This window comes from Manis javanica, chromosome 15, assembly GCF_040802235.1.
Source record: "Manis javanica isolate MJ-LG chromosome 15, MJ_LKY, whole genome shotgun sequence".
Classification (NCBI taxonomy): Eukaryota; Metazoa; Chordata; class Mammalia; order Pholidota; family Manidae; genus Manis; species Manis javanica.
In genome coordinates, this window is record NC_133170.1 from 66,152,972 (window position 1) to 66,169,342 (window position 16,371).

General features: G+C 56.8%; 1 protein-coding gene across 9 annotated transcripts in view; it reads left to right on the top strand.

The window, feature by feature from the left end:
- The first annotated feature begins 13,627 nt into the window (after positions 1-13,627).
- Positions 13,628-16,371, top strand: part of FBRSL1 (fibrosin like 1) — a 72,838-nt gene continuing 70,094 nt past the window's right edge. For 4 of the 9 annotated variants that reach the window (XM_037014045.2, XM_037014043.2, XM_037014047.2 and 1 more), the window contains exon 1: positions 13,631-14,297. In XM_037014045.2, coding sequence (XP_036869940.1) covers positions 14,019-14,297 — 279 coding nt within the window. In that variant the 5' untranslated portion in view covers positions 13,631-14,018. Of the gene's footprint in view, positions 14,298-16,371 lie in introns of all 9 variants that reach the window. The other 5 variants (XM_037014046.2, XM_017649412.3, XM_037014044.2 and 2 more) reach the window with 2 other exon arrangements.

The window sequence follows — 16,371 nt, forward strand, 5'->3', positions numbered from 1 at the left end:
TGACTTGACAAGTCACCCCAAAGCTCTGGCTTCAACCAACCACACTCACGACTTTTGCTTAAGATTCTGCTCAACTCTGCTCCACCCGAACCACGGGGCCACAGTCACCTGGGGACCCGCTCCCACGATGGCAGGCTCACATGGCTGGTGAGTGGGGCAGGGGCCGAGGGCCTTGGCTCCTCCCAGCGTGGCTTCTCCCCATGTGGGCTGCTGGGGCTTCCTCCCTGCATGGTAGCTGGTCCCCAGTGCAAACATCCCAAGAGGAGGCTTCATGGCCAGTGTCATACAGCATGTCCACGGCACACTTGCCCTGCACTGTGCTGGCCACAGCAATCAGAGAGGCCCACTGGGTTCCAGGGAGGGACAGACCTTCCAGAATGAGGAAAGTCCATCTGCAGACACACACTGCCTTGCAAGGATCATCTTGCAGTAATCCACTCCCTCTGAGGCCGGCACGTGTTCCTGGTGAGGAAATGGGGACACAGAGTGGCAGTAGCTTGTCCCAGGCCACATGTGGTGATGGCAGGGCCAGGGTTCAAACCCAGAGGTCAGGATGTGATCACTGATGACAGTGTCCCTGAGTCTGTCTCTGGTGACCTTCATCCTGGGACAGATGTCCCTTGCTACAGATGTTTCAAACCCTGTGAACAGTCTTCTCTCCAGCAGGGTCATGGCCACTAGGTTGCTGAGTGTCCTCTGGAGAACTTCATGCCTCTTCACGGTCAGCAAAGGGGCAGGCCCAGGTCAGCACTCACAGGAACCGTCCATCAATAGGCCATGACCCATGACCCAGCTGTCACCCCACTGGTCTCACATGGGTGAGGTAGGAAGAATAATGCTCCCAAAGATAATAGGCCCAAATCCTGGGACCTGTGAATGTCACCTTCTAAGGGAAAAGGGATTTTGAATATATTAAGGTCCTCAAGTGGGGAGTCCATCCTGGATGACTCGGGTGGACCCAGCACCCTGCTGAGGGTCCTTGTCAGTGGAAGGACATGGGCCAGTCAGAGGAGACTCAAGGACAGAAGCAGATGTGGGAGGGATGAGCTTTGCAAGGGGAGGGCAGGCTGGGAGCCACGGATGAGGCAGCTTTTAGAAACTGGTAAAGGCAAGAAGTGGGTCCTTCCCAGAGCCTCCAGGAGCCAGTCCCGCCAGCCCCTTGACCTCAGACAGCGGACCCCAGCCCTGGGAGAGAAGGGTGCTGCTTCACGCCATAGGCTTGTGGTGAATGTCGCCCAGCAAGGGACCCTACCCACATGCCCACTTCCCTTTTCCACAGCCAGGGACCACCCACCTTGGGTCTGCCCAAGGCCCCATCCTGCACATCCTCTCTGTTCCTTTGTACTTGAGTCACTTTGTTTTCCACTGGGCCCCCATCCTTGTCCCCTGACTGTGAGAGCCTCTGGGTTGTGGGGCAGGACGTGCAGTAGACTCTCTGCCTCCCTGAGGGACCACGGCTTCCAGGTGTCAGTTGGGCATTTGCTCAGAGGGGTGGGGAGCCAGTCTGCATTTTCTGGTGTGAAAGTAATGTGGCTGGGTGAGTGGGAAGGATTCGGGAGGCAAAGGCAGAGAGCTAACCCTTATTCACTCCCTTTCTGGGGCCAGAGCAAGCCCCTGGGACCTCAGGAAAGAACTTCCTGGTGCCCAGGACACTGGGATTGGCATTGCTCTTCCCCCAGCCCCTGCCTTCAGCCCCTCAGGCCAGCTGCCTCTTGCACCTACAGACCAGCCACCTGACATCCACCCACCTGGGACTGGCCTTCAGAGACACAGAGGGGCTGGTGTCTATACCTTTCTCTCCCATTTGTAGGTCACACATGGAATTTAAATTTTAATCTGCATGTAATTACCTTGTTATCAAAGTATGAGTGCACAGATATGAATTCTAAGCAGAATAGGAACAAGATGAATACCAGGGCCACCCCCACGTCCCAGTCTCCCATCCTCCCCGCCATGAGAGCTCCCAGCAGACCCATCTCTGGATCTGCAGTGACAAGGCATCCAGCTGATGCACACCACACTGTGCACCACCCAGCTCCTCCGTGTTAGCGATCCATCTATCCTGGATCAAAAGGCTCCTCTCCTCCTAAACCCCATCCTCTTGCTCTCTGGTGGTCCTCAAAAGATGTGGCCTTATTGATGTAATTATGTTATCATCCTGAACTACAGTGGCCTTCACCGCAGTGACAAATATCCTTATGACACAAGACAGGAGAGACACAGGTGCAATGATGGGACCACAGATGCAGAGGGGAGCCATGCAGCCACAAGCCTGGGATGCCCAGGACACTGCAGCCCCCAGAGTGGGAGCCAGAGCCTCCAGGAAGCCAGCCCCCAAACCTGTGTGTGGACTTGGGCCTCCAGAGCCAGGAGGCAACTCCTGCTGTTCTCAGCCCTGTTTGTGGGGGTTTGATTTCATCACTGACCAAGCTGGTAAAACTGGGTTGAGGGATGAGGAAAACACAGCAAACCAGAGGTGGTCTGGGGGCAGGCACACAGATCCATCCTTGAGCATTCTTTCTCTGAGGTTTGGAAAGGCCTCATAATGAAATGCTGGGGGAAAGTGAAATGTTAGGAAAATAAAAATCTCTCTCCCCACACCCATGCAATGGAACTTGAGCAAAGGCAGCCAAACCCTCAAGTTGCTCGGGACACAGTTGCCAGCAGAGTCCAGACCCCAGGCATCACCTGCCCCCTGTGTGCAGGGGCTCCTGCCTCTTCCCCAAGGAGGGGCCAGGGGTGTGTGCACTTTCCACCCACAACTCCATCTGCTTCTCCTGCTCCCAGACTCCAGGATGTTGAGGCTCCTGGGATGCCCACACCCCTGCTGTGCCTAACCCCCAGCATGTTATCCACAGAGGCTTGGAGAGTCCCTGTCCTCAAGAGGCCTTATTCCCTTCCAGTGCGTGGCAGAACATTCTTAGAGGACAGGTGGCCAGACCACCTTCTCCCCAGCAGCTGCCACTCTGAAAACCTCCACTGACCAGGCAGTCACCCTGTCCAGGGGTCCTGTGCTCCTGTGACCTGCACAGCCATTTGGGTGAGTCCCTCTCTTGGGCAGAATAGATGTAACTCACCTCTTTTCATGTTACTGCTGGTGCTATTTGAGCAGAGTGAGCATGGCCACCAGCTGGAGGCTGTCCTCCTGCCACCATCCTGCGAGCTGATGGCCTCTGCCCAGCACTGGTCCGGCCTCTGTTCCCTCTCCTGTCAGCCTAGCCTTTGCTTGAATCTCTGTGCCACACCTTCCAGCTCCAGTCCTTCTTTGACTCATGATGAGTATGAAGGGCCTGGGGCTGCACTCTTTATTCCAAGGACCACCTAGTGTTAGACATTCCTGCTGGAACAGAGTGTGCGCAGGAGTGAAGGGGGCCCAGGATCTTCTGCTCAAAGATGCAGGCCACACCCACACAGACAGATCTGGCAGGATGCTTAGTTGGGTGGAGGGTGGGCAGGGGAGGAAGCCTACCTGCATACAAGTCAGAGAGCACATTCCCATGGCTTATGAGTTACTGCAGCTCCAGGAAATGAGTACACCCCAAACCTACCCCCAAGTGCCTCCCCCACTTGAGAAATGACAACTCCATCAGGTTGCTTAAGCCACTGGGGGAAACCTCAGTACCCTGCCCATATTCACTCTGTCCCTTCATCCATAGCCAGTCCATTGGTGAAGGCTGGCACTCCACCCAAACATGGGTGCCATGTGCATGGCGAGTCAAGGAGGGCATCTCTGCGTGAGTGCATCTGACACAAGAAGACTCCGATCCAGGACACGCCCAGCCCAGCCCAGTCATCTCCTGCCTGGGTCTGCACTGGCTTCCCAACGGGCCTCCAGCTTTTGTACATAAATATATTTATTGCAGGAATTGACTCACGCAATCACAGAGATTGAGAGAAGTCTCGCACTCTGCTGTCTGCAAGCTGGAGGCCCAGGAGAGCCACTGCAGTGCAGTCTGTGGGCAGGAGAGCCAGGGAAGCGGACGGTGTGACTCCCACCCAGTCAGGGAGGCAGGAGAAAAGGGAGAAGTCTCCTTCCTTGCCTTTCCTTCTATTCAGGCCCCAGTGATGAGGGGGCCCATCCATCTTGGGGAGTCCCACCCCCCAAATGATAATCTCACCCAGAAACCCCCCAGTGGTGTTGGCGTGGGTGCCAGCAGCCTGTCAGGTTGGCTCCCGCAGGCTGTGTCCCTGCCTGTCGGCATTCTGGAAAGCCCTCAAAGCTTCCCACATGCCATGCCACCTCCTGGTGCCCATTTGGCATGGAGGAGGTGTCATGGCAGGATGCGGTGTGTGTGCCCCCTGCTCACTGAAGAAGCCAGGTCCCTCCCACCTCTGCAGCCCCCAGCCCTCTTCCTCAGCCATTCCCCTCCCTCTAAATGCCCCTCGCTCCCTACCTCACCCCACCGTACTTCTCTCCTCCGCCCCTGACATGATACGTGCAGGCTAGCTGCGGGAAGCTGCGTCCAGAACCCAGAACACAGGCACACAGTGGTGTTCAAGCCGTGCCTGTTGAATGAGCCCCGCACTTGGGCATCTAGAAAGCCCCATTGTGTGCACCCCAGCCCCGCAGCCCAGGACCCAGATGGCCACCATTGGCAGCTGCAAGGGTCCATCTTGTGGAAGGGTCTACTTTGTGGAAGGGTGCTCTGGGCAGAGTGCTGTCTGGTTGGGGCCACAGTGGGTGTTAGTCAGTTCCAGCCTCAGACCAGGAGAGACAAGGAAGGCCAGCCAGCTGTGCCACAGGTGTGGTGAAGAGCTAACCTCACCCAAAGTGAGGGCTGGCCTCTGGCTGGCTGCCAGGAGGGGACCCTCCACCTTGGGCATCCTGTCCCAGAGTCAGAGTCCACAGCATGGTTTCTGGTAGGGCTGTGAACAGCGCAGCATCCTCTCTGCCTCCAGAGGGGCTGGACACCGGGGTCAGCCGCGTGGGACCATGGCAGGGCCCTGGCTGGCAGCACCTGCTGTTATGTGGCTCTGCCCATGGCCCCATGGCGGAGCACTGCCGCTCACAGCTGCGGACTGCCTAGGCCTGCCCTGTGTCCCTCCCTGGCTGATGTTAATCTGTGTCCCTTCCCTTCAGTAACCGTGACAATGAGAACAGCTGCTCTTGGGAGCCCCAGGAGTCCTCCTTGGGGTAGCCAGCCTGAGGGGGGGTCTCCAGGGCCCCAGGCTTGCAGTTGGTGTCAGAAGTGGAGGTCTTATGTGCACCGGGCTCCCCCAGCTCCCCGGCTGGTTAACTCTCAGACCCCAACACCACCACCGCTGCCAAACTCATTCTTGGGGCGCCTTCTCTGCTAGATAGGTATCTCAGTAGCGAAAATGGTGAGAGGCATAAGGCAGGCCCTTCATCCATACCGTTTGGAACAGTGAGTGTCTGTGCCTCTGAGGACCTGGGGATCCCCCCAGGCGCGGATCTGACCTCGACCCAGGCCACAGATATCCTGCAAAGGAGGAAGACAGAGGAGGGCCTCTTGTCCTCCAACCCCTGCCCCGCCCCTGCCCTCACTCCCCACCCCTCACTCTGCCCTTCACACCACGCCCCTCATTCTGTCCCCACACCTCTAGTTCTCCGGACGCCCGGTCCCCTGTCAACCAGGAGACAGAGGGAACAAGGATGACCTTCTGCTGGCCACCCTGCGGGGCCCCTCCTGCCTCTTAGCAGTGGGGACAGGACGCTAGTCTGTAGGGCAGGATGCACTCCTAAGCTCGGCACCCTCCCCATCGGGATGCAGGACTGGGCCTGCCCTCCTCTGAGAGTCTGAGAAGTGACCGCCCAGCCGGCAGCTGGCCCAGCCACAGCCATGGACAAGCTGGAGGCAGGGCTGCTGGCAGCCTGACCACCTGCTCCTGAGACCCAGGCCTGGCTGCTTGCCCAGGCGGGCACACATGCATGGGGGGACTACCCTCTGGGGCCCTTGCTGGCAAGGGCAGGCAGTGCAGGCCTGCACCTGTCCATGCAGGAGCCCCTCTGTGAGGACAGGGACTCTTTCGGCCAGCCGCTTCACCTCGCTTCTGCTAACAGCACCTCAGCCTGCTCTGAGGAGCACCATCCTGGGAAGCACAGTCCTGGGGCCCCACACTCACCCCAGCCAAACCCAGGCCTAACCAGTCAGCAAGTGCCAGTCCCTTGCCCTGCCATGACATAGGTGGGCCCAGGCAGGGCAGATAACCCAGTCAAGCCAGTGCTGCACCAGGTCTGTGCAAGCGCTCAGGAAACGCGGACGAACTGAGCAGAGCCGGGGTGATTCGGCATGTGGGCCTGGGCTGGCCTCTGCGTGGAGCATGCCTGGCAGTAGCCTGTAGCCTGCCTGGTAACTCCAGTGGCACAAGCTAACACAGTTCCTGATTGGGTTGGGTATTTGTCACTTTCAGTGACCACTAATGCATTTTAGCTCCTAAATAGATCCCTTCAGTGGGGCTGTGTCCTGGCTCCAACTGACACACACTGTATGGCTTGGAATCAACCGCCCCGGGGGGCTGTGGGGACTGATGCCCACAGTGGCCCCTCACTCTGAGCACCCTGTACTTCTGTGCCATCAGGATCCCAATATACTTCCCCTGTTGTGACACCAGCCTTTCCCATCTTCAGAAAGATGTCAGGACACAGGAAACCAAGAACAGCTGAGCACTTCTCTCTCATGAAGGTTTGAGCCTCCTACCTTGCTGGGGCAAGAAAGGTTTTGTCTGTGTGCCTAAACCACCAGGAAATTCTTTCTCTGTCCATCCTGGGTCCATTTGATCCAGATGTTCACCCTGGGACTCATTCCCTCCTTGGTCCTGACCCTGGGTTCAGCTGGCAGGAGCTCGGGTGGGAGACTGTGTGTCCATCCCCCTGGATAGGGACCCTCCCACACCTCAGCCCTTCCTATAAGGCCCTGGTGTGGTGTCTGAAGTGGGGCTCAATTGGTAAGGGGTCACCTCACATCCAATTTGGCCTTGTTGAAGGAAAAGTCTATAACTTAGCCTCAAATGCCTTATACGAGCCAAGTTACCATGTCCCCCATCACAGTGCATCTGAGAAAAATGATGGCGGAGAGGAGACAAGCCTGAGCCAATACATCGATGTTTCAGCAGAAGCTTGTCGTCCTGGTTCTGAGGTCCCCAACATGCTCCCTAACTCTCCCCATGAGGGAGGGCACTCCTGCCTGACATCTGGGCTGCAGACCCCTGTGGCCAGAGAACTATTCCCCACACACATCACCACTACCACCACCTCCATCACCACTTTCACTCTTAGGATATTGGTGATGGTGGTGGTGATAAATGAGGGTGATGGTGGTGATGTGGAAACCATAACACCTGGGTTCAAATTCTGATTCATGACTAAAAGCTGTGTGACTTTCATCACATTATGCAACCTCTATATACTTGTTTCCTCATTTATAAAACAAGAACAAAAAGGATTGACCTGATTGGGTTGTTATGACAACTAAATGTCTACATAGAAAGACAGTACTTCGGTAGTTAGTAGCACTAATAACTCCTGTTCCTGTCATTGTCCTCATCTGCATGGCCACAGTGCTTAAGGATGGGCAAGAAGCCTGAGCCAGCCCAATCAGAGGGAACCCTGGGATTTTGCTAGAACTGTCTCATGGGAGTCACTGCCCTGTGGAGTGAACCTGGAGCTTCAGTCAGGGCCACTTTGCTGCCCAGGGAGTGAGTCTGGCCAAGAACAGAGCCAAAATAAGAGGCAGCAGAGCTGATGGAGGACACAGGGTCCTGGTGACATTATCTGAAACCCTAAATCAAGCTGAGTCTGCCCTTTCCAGCTGCATGAATAAATTAAGTCCTCTCCTTTTACCTAAGCCAGTTGAGTTGGGTTTAGGTCCTTCTGTTAGAAAGGGCCTGAAACCTTTACCATGGGTCTCTAGAACCCCGAGGGCAGGTGTAAGTGGAGGATGAGCTGCGAGAGGTCTGGACAGTCAGGAAGGCGGGAGTGGGGGAACTGGTGGCTTGAGCCTCCTCAGAGCTTGGAGGCTACGTCCCAGAGCTGGCCCACCTCTTGTGCCCCCCCAGACCAGGGTTGCCACGTGTACCCGTACAGGTCGTACACTGCCCAGCTCTGGAGGTGTGGGGCACTTAGGCTATCCAGCCTGTATTTGGAGTGACAATTATCAGCCTGAATCTCTAAAGGTCAGCTCAGGTTAGGCTGAGTTATCACTCGTGGAATTCCCTGGAAATACCTGAAACAAGCCTTAAAGAGTAACCTGAATAGGCAGATGAGGAAATCCAGGGACCACAAACCCCTGTGGAGACAGGCAGGAAACATGGGTGTAGAGGAATAGGGAGCAACAGGGAGTGGTGGGGATTGTAGCAGAGGACAGAGGACAATATCTGCCTAAAGGTATGCAAGTACGTTGGCTTGGGGCTTTCTGCCTGCCAAACCAGTGAGCCCACAGCAGAGCCCGCAGCAGAATGCAGGTCAAGTTTGAGATCTTTGAAATAGAGACTCCGTGCCTCAAGCCGGGATGGTGTCTCTGTCCCCCATAGAGAGCCTGGCACAGAGTGCTGGGTAATAACACCGGCCTGAGTTAACCTGAGGCTTGAGACCTCATGTGATCTCTGAGGGCTAGGAAACAAAGTTGTAAGAATAACAGTGACTGGTTCTGAGTCCTGTCTACACACCAGGACTCTCATACATGGTTGGCAGAATATCTACTGCTTACAAACACCTGTGTGCCCCCTAATTTCCCAGCCCCCCACCCCCACTCCTTGCACTTGAGGAGCCACACAGCTACTCTGCCACATGTTCTTTCAGGGCTGGGGCATTGCAAGGTGAGACACTCCCACCTGGCTCCCTTTTACACTGCTGGGGCAACCCTGTTCTCCAAATGGCCCGAATCTCTGAATGACAGGGGGAGCAAAGTCCCCCGCCACCCCCGGCCAAGCGGCACAGGCAAGGAATACAGTTGTCGTGGTAAGCACTGCTCTCAGAGCTGCAGTTACAGTGTAAGGAGCCTATCGTGTCTCAGTGTGCATGTTTTCACAGGAACATGAAGTAGAGGAAACCCACCCGAGGAGCACCAGCCCCTGGCACATGGAGTGTGTGTGAGCCAGTTCCAGTGCCTCAAGAGGCTCACACACCTGCCCTCCAGGAGTTCTTCACGCACACTTCCTTCAGTTGGCAAAAGCTCCTGGATCCTTCCAGTACACTGCCTTCTGCCCAAGTCAGTTCAGGCTGGGTGTCTGCTGTTCGCAACAACAGCAGGAAAGAAAAGCTGACGAATACAAATGTCCTGCTTGTCTCTGGTCCTCCATAGCCTTAGATAACTTCTGAGGCTCGGAGCTCAGGAAATGAGTGCTGCATAAACAAAGAGATGAAGGATGGCATGGTGCCTGACAGTGGGGGTGGGAGAAGGGTCAGGACACCCAGGCAGCCTGGAGTAGGCCTGGGCTCAGAAACCAACTACAGAGCAGGTTCTAAGGAGCAGGGGTGAGGGGAAGGGGCCCGCTTGTGATGGATGTGCCCTAAATTTCCATCTCTTGGATGCTCTGCTCAGAACATATTCTAATTCCAGGAACAGATCATTGGATTGACACAGCATGGGCCACCTGCTGTGACAAATGGGAATACAGCCCCTGTATCTTTACTTCCCTTTTTTGGCAGGACCATGCACCCACTCCTGCCATGTGACTCTGCAGTGTGGGCCTCCCCACCCCCCAGGAGCAGGAGGCATCAACTTCCTGCCCCATGGACCATGGCCTTGGCCACATGACATGCTTTGGACGGGATGTGGGCAGACCCCACACAAGGCTTGGAGCAGAGGCCTTCAATGTCCTGTGTGGTTTGGCATGGCACCATGAGTTCTGCAAAGAGAAAGCCCCAGATCACTCATCTGCTGCAGCCTGGGTCCCAGAGAAATACCCTTGGAACTGACCTGCAGCCTGAAGCAGAGCCCTTCTAGTCAACCTGCCACCTGTAAGGAAGAAAAATATTTGGTGCTGTGAGTCACACAGATTCTGGGGGCTATTTGTTATGCAGCATTATCACAGTGGGAGCTAATACACCTGTCCATTCCTTGGCTAGGGGAGGGAAGGGTATCTCAACGAGCTGTTCCCCCACCCAGACTGAATCTGTGGAAGTAGGCTAAGTACCCAAAATACAGTGAGGTGTTATTACCAGAAGGAGGGGGGATAGATACCAAGAAGGTTGAAACCAAAAACATCTCTCGCTGTAGTGGAGCAGACAGCCCACTAGCCAGCACTTGTTTTCTGGCTGCCACCCTACAAACAAAAAGTATGTTTGAACCCCTAAGGAGCAGCTGGCTCTGCTGATTTATAGGGCCTGAATAGGATCTGTGAGAGCAAATTTAATTTTGAATACAATTTCATGTCAGTTAACTTTGCTCAGAGCCTCACAGAAGAGCAGTGACTCTAAAATAAAGCCAAATGGCGAAGATTGATGGGGCTGACAGGCATCCTGGAAGCAACTAATTGCTGACAATGCCTCTCAGGGCTCTGCTGGGGAGGGCACTCTGCTGTGTATAGTGACCAGGTAAAAGCCTGGCTCTGCAGGTGGTGACCAGGTTAGGGCTTGGCTCTGGGGGGTGGGACCATGTGAAGGCTGGGCCTCGGCCCACAGTGATGCACCAGCACTTCCCGGGCAGGCCTGGGCTTTGGAGAGACTTCTCTGGCAGTGTCAGTGGGGAGGGACCCCCTTCTCCCCTTGTTGGACTGGGAAGGACAAGGCAGCAGGAGAATCAGGACTGGCAGCAGGCCCAGAGAGCTGAACCCAGGGGCCTGGAAGGGAGCAAGTTAGGGGTGCCCAGAACTGAAGACAGAGGGAAGACATCAAGGTCATTAGGAGCCAGGCCCAAGAGTGAGGATGGCATGGCAGGGGGCAGGAGCAATGGTGCGAGAGCCTGGTCTCAAGAACGTTGGTGGCTGCACTTGAACATGAGCTGGCAATCATCTCCTAGCTCTTCTGTGTGCTGAGCACTGCTGGGGCATGTAAGAGCCTTGTGTGGCCAGCAGCCACAGGACCGGGCAGTACAGACCCAGAGTGTTCCCCTCACCACTGTTGGTCTGGAGGCTGCTACTTGGCCACTGCTGACATCCATGCTCCAAAGCCCCCCACACCTCTCCAGGAGGAAGGGACAAATGTGTGTGCAAGCAAAGAATTCAAAATGGGAACAGCCTGCTGCCCATGGGACTACCGTGTCAGCTCCGCAGGCTCTCGCAAACCTTGAGAGTAAGTTCAGAGCCCTGGTGGAGGATTCAGCCTTTTTTTACGATGTCTGTGGTGAAGAAAAAATGAGTATGACCCAGAGCAGGCTGCTCTCCCCAACCACCCTACCCAGGCTCTCTGAAGAGAGGAGGTTCACTGAGCCCAGAATCCTGACGATATGGCAACTAGCCCCCAAGGCACTGGCCAGATCACCTGGCAATGAATCAAAGGAGAGAAAACACCTGGGGACCATCCCCAAGGAGAAATAAGGAAATTCGAAAAGAGCCCAGGGAGGAGGGTATGCTTCACTCAGAATGCACATCCTGGAGTCTTCCAGACGAGGTGAACAAAAACTCAGTCGTTTCTACATCTAAAAACTTTAACACCAGAACTTGGACCCTCCAAAGCATGGCTCTAGGAGGGTGGGAAAGGGCGACCAGCAGGCCTGGGTGTGCAGTTCGCCAGGGGCAGAGGGGTTCACGGTGTGGGGGTGTCTCCATGGCCTCCAGAGCAGGGGAACCTGGAGGCTGCTCTGGGAAGGGGCTCATGAGCCCCCAGTGTTGTATCCAAATGAAATCCTGAAATGTTATCCTGGGACCAACCCCCAACCCCCAGATTCTTCTGGCCTCTGTCTTCAGAGGGTAATTAGGGTGTCAGGGATGCAGAAATCCTTTTCTGTGTTCCTAATAAGGCTCTTAAAAATCAAAAGGGATGATGCTGAAGGAGTCAGAGTTTTCATAGTAAAACCTGGAATGGGAAGAGGGAGTGATGCTGCCTCCACCCTGGGGAGGCTTGGAGAGAGTTGGAGAAGGGCCGTGTGGCCCGGAGGTGGGCAGCACTAAGGGCCTGAGCATCCCACCTTGTATCCAGAAGTTTGTGGAGCTTCTTTCCCAATTGCCAAGCTCCTGTGACACCCAGACTACCCTTCTCCCTACCCTGCACACATGGGTGGGATGGGTGTCCTGGGCCCTCCAAGGGGCAGGATGATGGGATATGAACTGAAAGTCCCAGTCCCTAATGGGGGTGGGCAGTGGGGTGAGTTTAGCGTTGCCTCACAAGGAGGCACTTTGCTGGCCTTACCTACTGCACTCTGGCCACAATTCAACCCTCCAGCAAGTCCTCCTCTGCCCCAGGGTTTTTGCAGGACCTGCTCTCTACAGGAAACATGTTCTCCTCTTCCCTGCCTGAATGGCCAGCTCCTCATCTCATGTGTCTCAGCTCAAATCGTCACTCTTCAGAGAAGCATATGGGACCACCCAATGCCCATGTTCTATGCCACCTCCCCATTCAGCTTTCTGTGTGCTGTCACTTGACATTGATGTCATCTGTCTGTGTTCATGATCTCGCCCACTGACCCATTGATGGCTGCATCAGTGCCCAGTTGAGGGCACATTTGGTGAGTGTGTGTTGAATGGATCAATGGCCTCAGGATTGAGGAAGACAAGAGTCCCTTCCCCACCCGGAGTATCTCATTAACTCAGAGTTTCCTACTGGTAAAACAGGACGTCCACCTTATGTCTAGCTTCCAACTCTCCAGCTACACCTTCTCCAGGTGCCTGCCCCACTGCAGCCCAAAGTACTGTTTCAATGCAAACCAGGCAGCCCCAGGGCCTTGGTCCCCACAGGGTGAACTCTGGGTCCCGCTGGCTCTGGTCTGGGGAAAGCTGCCTTACTGTAAAACCTGGGGAGCCGCACAAAGAGAAGGAAAGGGAAAGGGGGACACACTGCGTATGTAATGTCCCCCGCCCCCAGACGACCTGAGGTACAGGAACTGCCTAAGCAGGGGGCAGCGGAGAGCACAGGGTCCAGCCTGTGGGGACAGGGGCAGCGGCACACGGAGACAGACCGGAGTGAGGTGCAGGGGGAAGGCCTTTACGAGTCCCTTTCTGGGAGAGGGTCAGTTCCCCACCACCACCACACGCGCGCACGCGGGCAGGACTTCTCCAGACTGAGAAAACAGGCCAAGTATGACCCCACCCTCCACCCGGGTATCAGTAGTGGGAGGAGGACTTCCCACCTTCACACCCGCCTCCACCCGTGTGTGTGTCCCCTACGCCCACGTGTCTGGCATGGCTGGGGAGGCCCCCATTTTTCTGTTCACGTGCTCCAGTTCAGAGATTCTTCCGGAATGAGGCCGCGGTTGGGGAGGTGCAGAGACACACCCCACCCCCAGTTCGCGCGCCAGAGAGAAGGCGACACTCCCGCCCCAACGCCTCCCGCAACCAGGGGCGCGGGACTGCGTGCGGCTTCCCCGGAGTGGAGGAGGGGACGGGAAGGGGGCGGGGCCTCGAGGGCCGGAGGCCGGGAGGGGAGAGGGGACACTGGTGGCGAAGAAGGAGTGCAGCCGGGGCGGGGCCTGGGGGGGGCGGGTTCTTTGAGGGCGGAGCCCGGAGGGCAGGTTGTTGGGCGGGGCGGGGCTCGCGTCGGGCTCCGCTGAAGCGTCCACTTCCTCTGGAGCTGGCGGCCGGGAGGAAGTACGTCAGTTGTTATCCGCTTGGGGTGCTGCCGCCGCCGCCGCCGCCGCCTCACGAGCCCCGGCGCCTCAGCCGCGGACTCACCCCGCCCGCCGCCTGCCGCTCGCAGCGCATGGGGCGCGCCCCCGGAGCCGCGGCCGGGGGCCGCTGAGCGCCGGCCGCCCTGCCGATGCACGCTGCCGCCCGCGCCGGGGCGCCCAGGCCGCTCGGGGCCCGGGGCTAAGGCCCCCCGCGCGGCATGCCTGGCCCGGACCGCCGCCCGCCGCCGCTCAGGGCCCGAGCCCGCGCGGCCCGTACCGAGCCCGGCGGCGCCGCATAGCGCGCGGCAGCGGCAGGGGAGGCGGTAGCCGACGGCGCGGCCGCAAGGTCACCCGGCCATGGAGGCCAAGGTCCGCCAGAGCCGGCGCTCGCGCGCGCAGCGGGACCGCGGCCGGCGCCGGGAGGCGGCCCGTGACGCCCGCGACCAGAGCGCTTCTTCGGGCGATGAGCCCGAGCCCGGTCCCGGCAAGGAGAACGCCTGCCTGCCCCGCCCGCCCCAGTCCCGCGCCGCCGCCGCGCGCCCCCCGCGCCGCCGCCGCCGCGAGTCCAGCTCGCAGGAGGAGGAAGTCATCGATGGCTTCGCCATCGCCAGTTTCAGCACGCTGGAGGCCCTGGAGGTAGGCGGGCAGCGTGCGGGGGCTCTCGAACTGCTGGGGAGAAATTTGTTACCCTGTCTGACCCGAGGGCTGGCACGCTGGACAATCGGTCTTTTTTCAGTTGTGTTTTTGTTGCCAATATATCACTTCATTGGCCTTGGGTTGTGCTAGGGAGGTGAGCACTGCCGGACTCGGTGGAGAGGATGATAAAACGGATACTTTGGGGTTCTTCCTGTTCCTCCCCTCCCGCCTGAGGTTTCTGTTTAGATGGGGAGAGGGAGCCTCCTGTCTTAAGACCCCTCTAGGGACCGTTGCTTTCTGTGTGGTTAATAGGAGGGCAAAAAATGCTGTTCACGTTATCAGGGGCAGGTGAGTGGAGAAGGAAATAAATAGTGCCGGAGTTGGCGTGGTTGCCACTGTCTCTTAAGGCCTGGGTAGAATTGCTGGCCAGGCCCCAAAGTTCTGCAAGCCTCAGCGGCTCCTCCACTCTCCAGGGACCCCATGCAGCATTTATTTTGGGGACCTGGCATCTGTTGGGTTTGGGGTCCCAAGATCACTCAGTTAATAGTACGCCATCCTTTTCTTGGGGCTTGGGGACTAGTGGCCCAATATTGCCCAGCCTCAGAAGTTGAGCTATGGGAAGAGAAAGTGCCATCCCTGCAGGCCCCTGCAGTGAGTCCTCTCCCTGGGGGTGGGGTCCACTGGGTCTATGGAGAGCCTCAGGGTCAGTGCTGGTGGCCCAGGGACAGGTGGATGCACTTAGGTGGGGCACCTGTGTCAGAACTTGTGCTAACCACTTAGCCCTGGGGTCCTCTGTCATGCACACCTGGGAGACCTGAAATGGCTCTTGGCCTGAGGGTTCCTTAACTAAGACATTTTTGGGGAGGAGGGTGGCACACGCCATGGTCTGTCCTAGGGAAGTGCAGCCCCAGGACCAAGTTTTATGCCTTCATACAGCTATGTCCTGCCCCTAGTTTCTGAGGGTGGTTACACCACCCACTTCCATATGTATAACCGCCCTGCTAGGGCGGGGGAAGCAGAACCCTGACTTCTCCAAGAGCCTGTCAGGTTCCCTGTCAATTGACCTCTCCCACCTAACATCCTCACACCAGGATTCAGCCCCTTTGCGTTCTGCTGCCTCAGGACCTCCGTACTTGCTCTGGGTTGTTGTTTGGCACCTTCATCTCAACACCATTTGAAGAGCCGTCCCTTCTTCCCCACAGCTGTCCATCTCCCAGTGTTATTTCACATACATTGCTTCCTGTCAGTTACTGCTCTCTTTCTGAAGCTGTCTTGTGATTTACTCCATCTGCCTTGGCATTCTCCCCTTCAAAACATGAGCTGGAAGAGATCCCATATCTGTCTTGTGTGGGGTCTGCAGGGTCCCAGTGCCTCAAACCCATTCATGGACAGAACCAGTGAGCAGAGAAACCACGGTTTGGGAATGCTGTGCCAGAGTGAAGTGGTCTACCGCCACCCTGACTGTACCTCTCCTGCATCAGGGGCACTAAAGCACAGCCTTGGGTTTGGGGGACTTATGCAGCCTCAGACCAGCCCCAGCCGGGTCATAGGGAGAATGAGCCTGCTTTCTGTGTAGCATTCACACAGCCACGTCACCCCAGGGCCACTCCATGCATTTCTCTGCCTTTCTGAGCCAGGGAAGGGTCTGTCTGCCTTGGAAAGTACAGGGCTTCTGGACAAGTCATAACTTCTGGATTGGCCCTCTTAGCCTCATTCTTGCAGAAGTGTAGTGGTTTTCCTCCCAGAGTTCAGGTAATTGATAATCACATTGATCGCAACAGCTGTTGTGTATTGAACGTGTAGTTTCCCAAGCACTGTTCTGAGCCTGCTTGTCCCTGTTGCACAGTTAGGGACACTGAGGCCCAGTGCCATGAGTGTCAAGGCCATACTCCTCCCAGTCTCAGAGCTCTGCTACACCCTCAGGAGTCCGTCTTGGCCTCCATGTCAGACACGAGCTGCCACCCCTGGAACTTAAATAACTAAACATCAGGTTTAGACCAGCTCAAGAGGTGGGACCTTCGCAGAGAGCAGTGCTAGTGTCCTGAGAGTCCTCCTTACCTTTGTGCTGAGGATG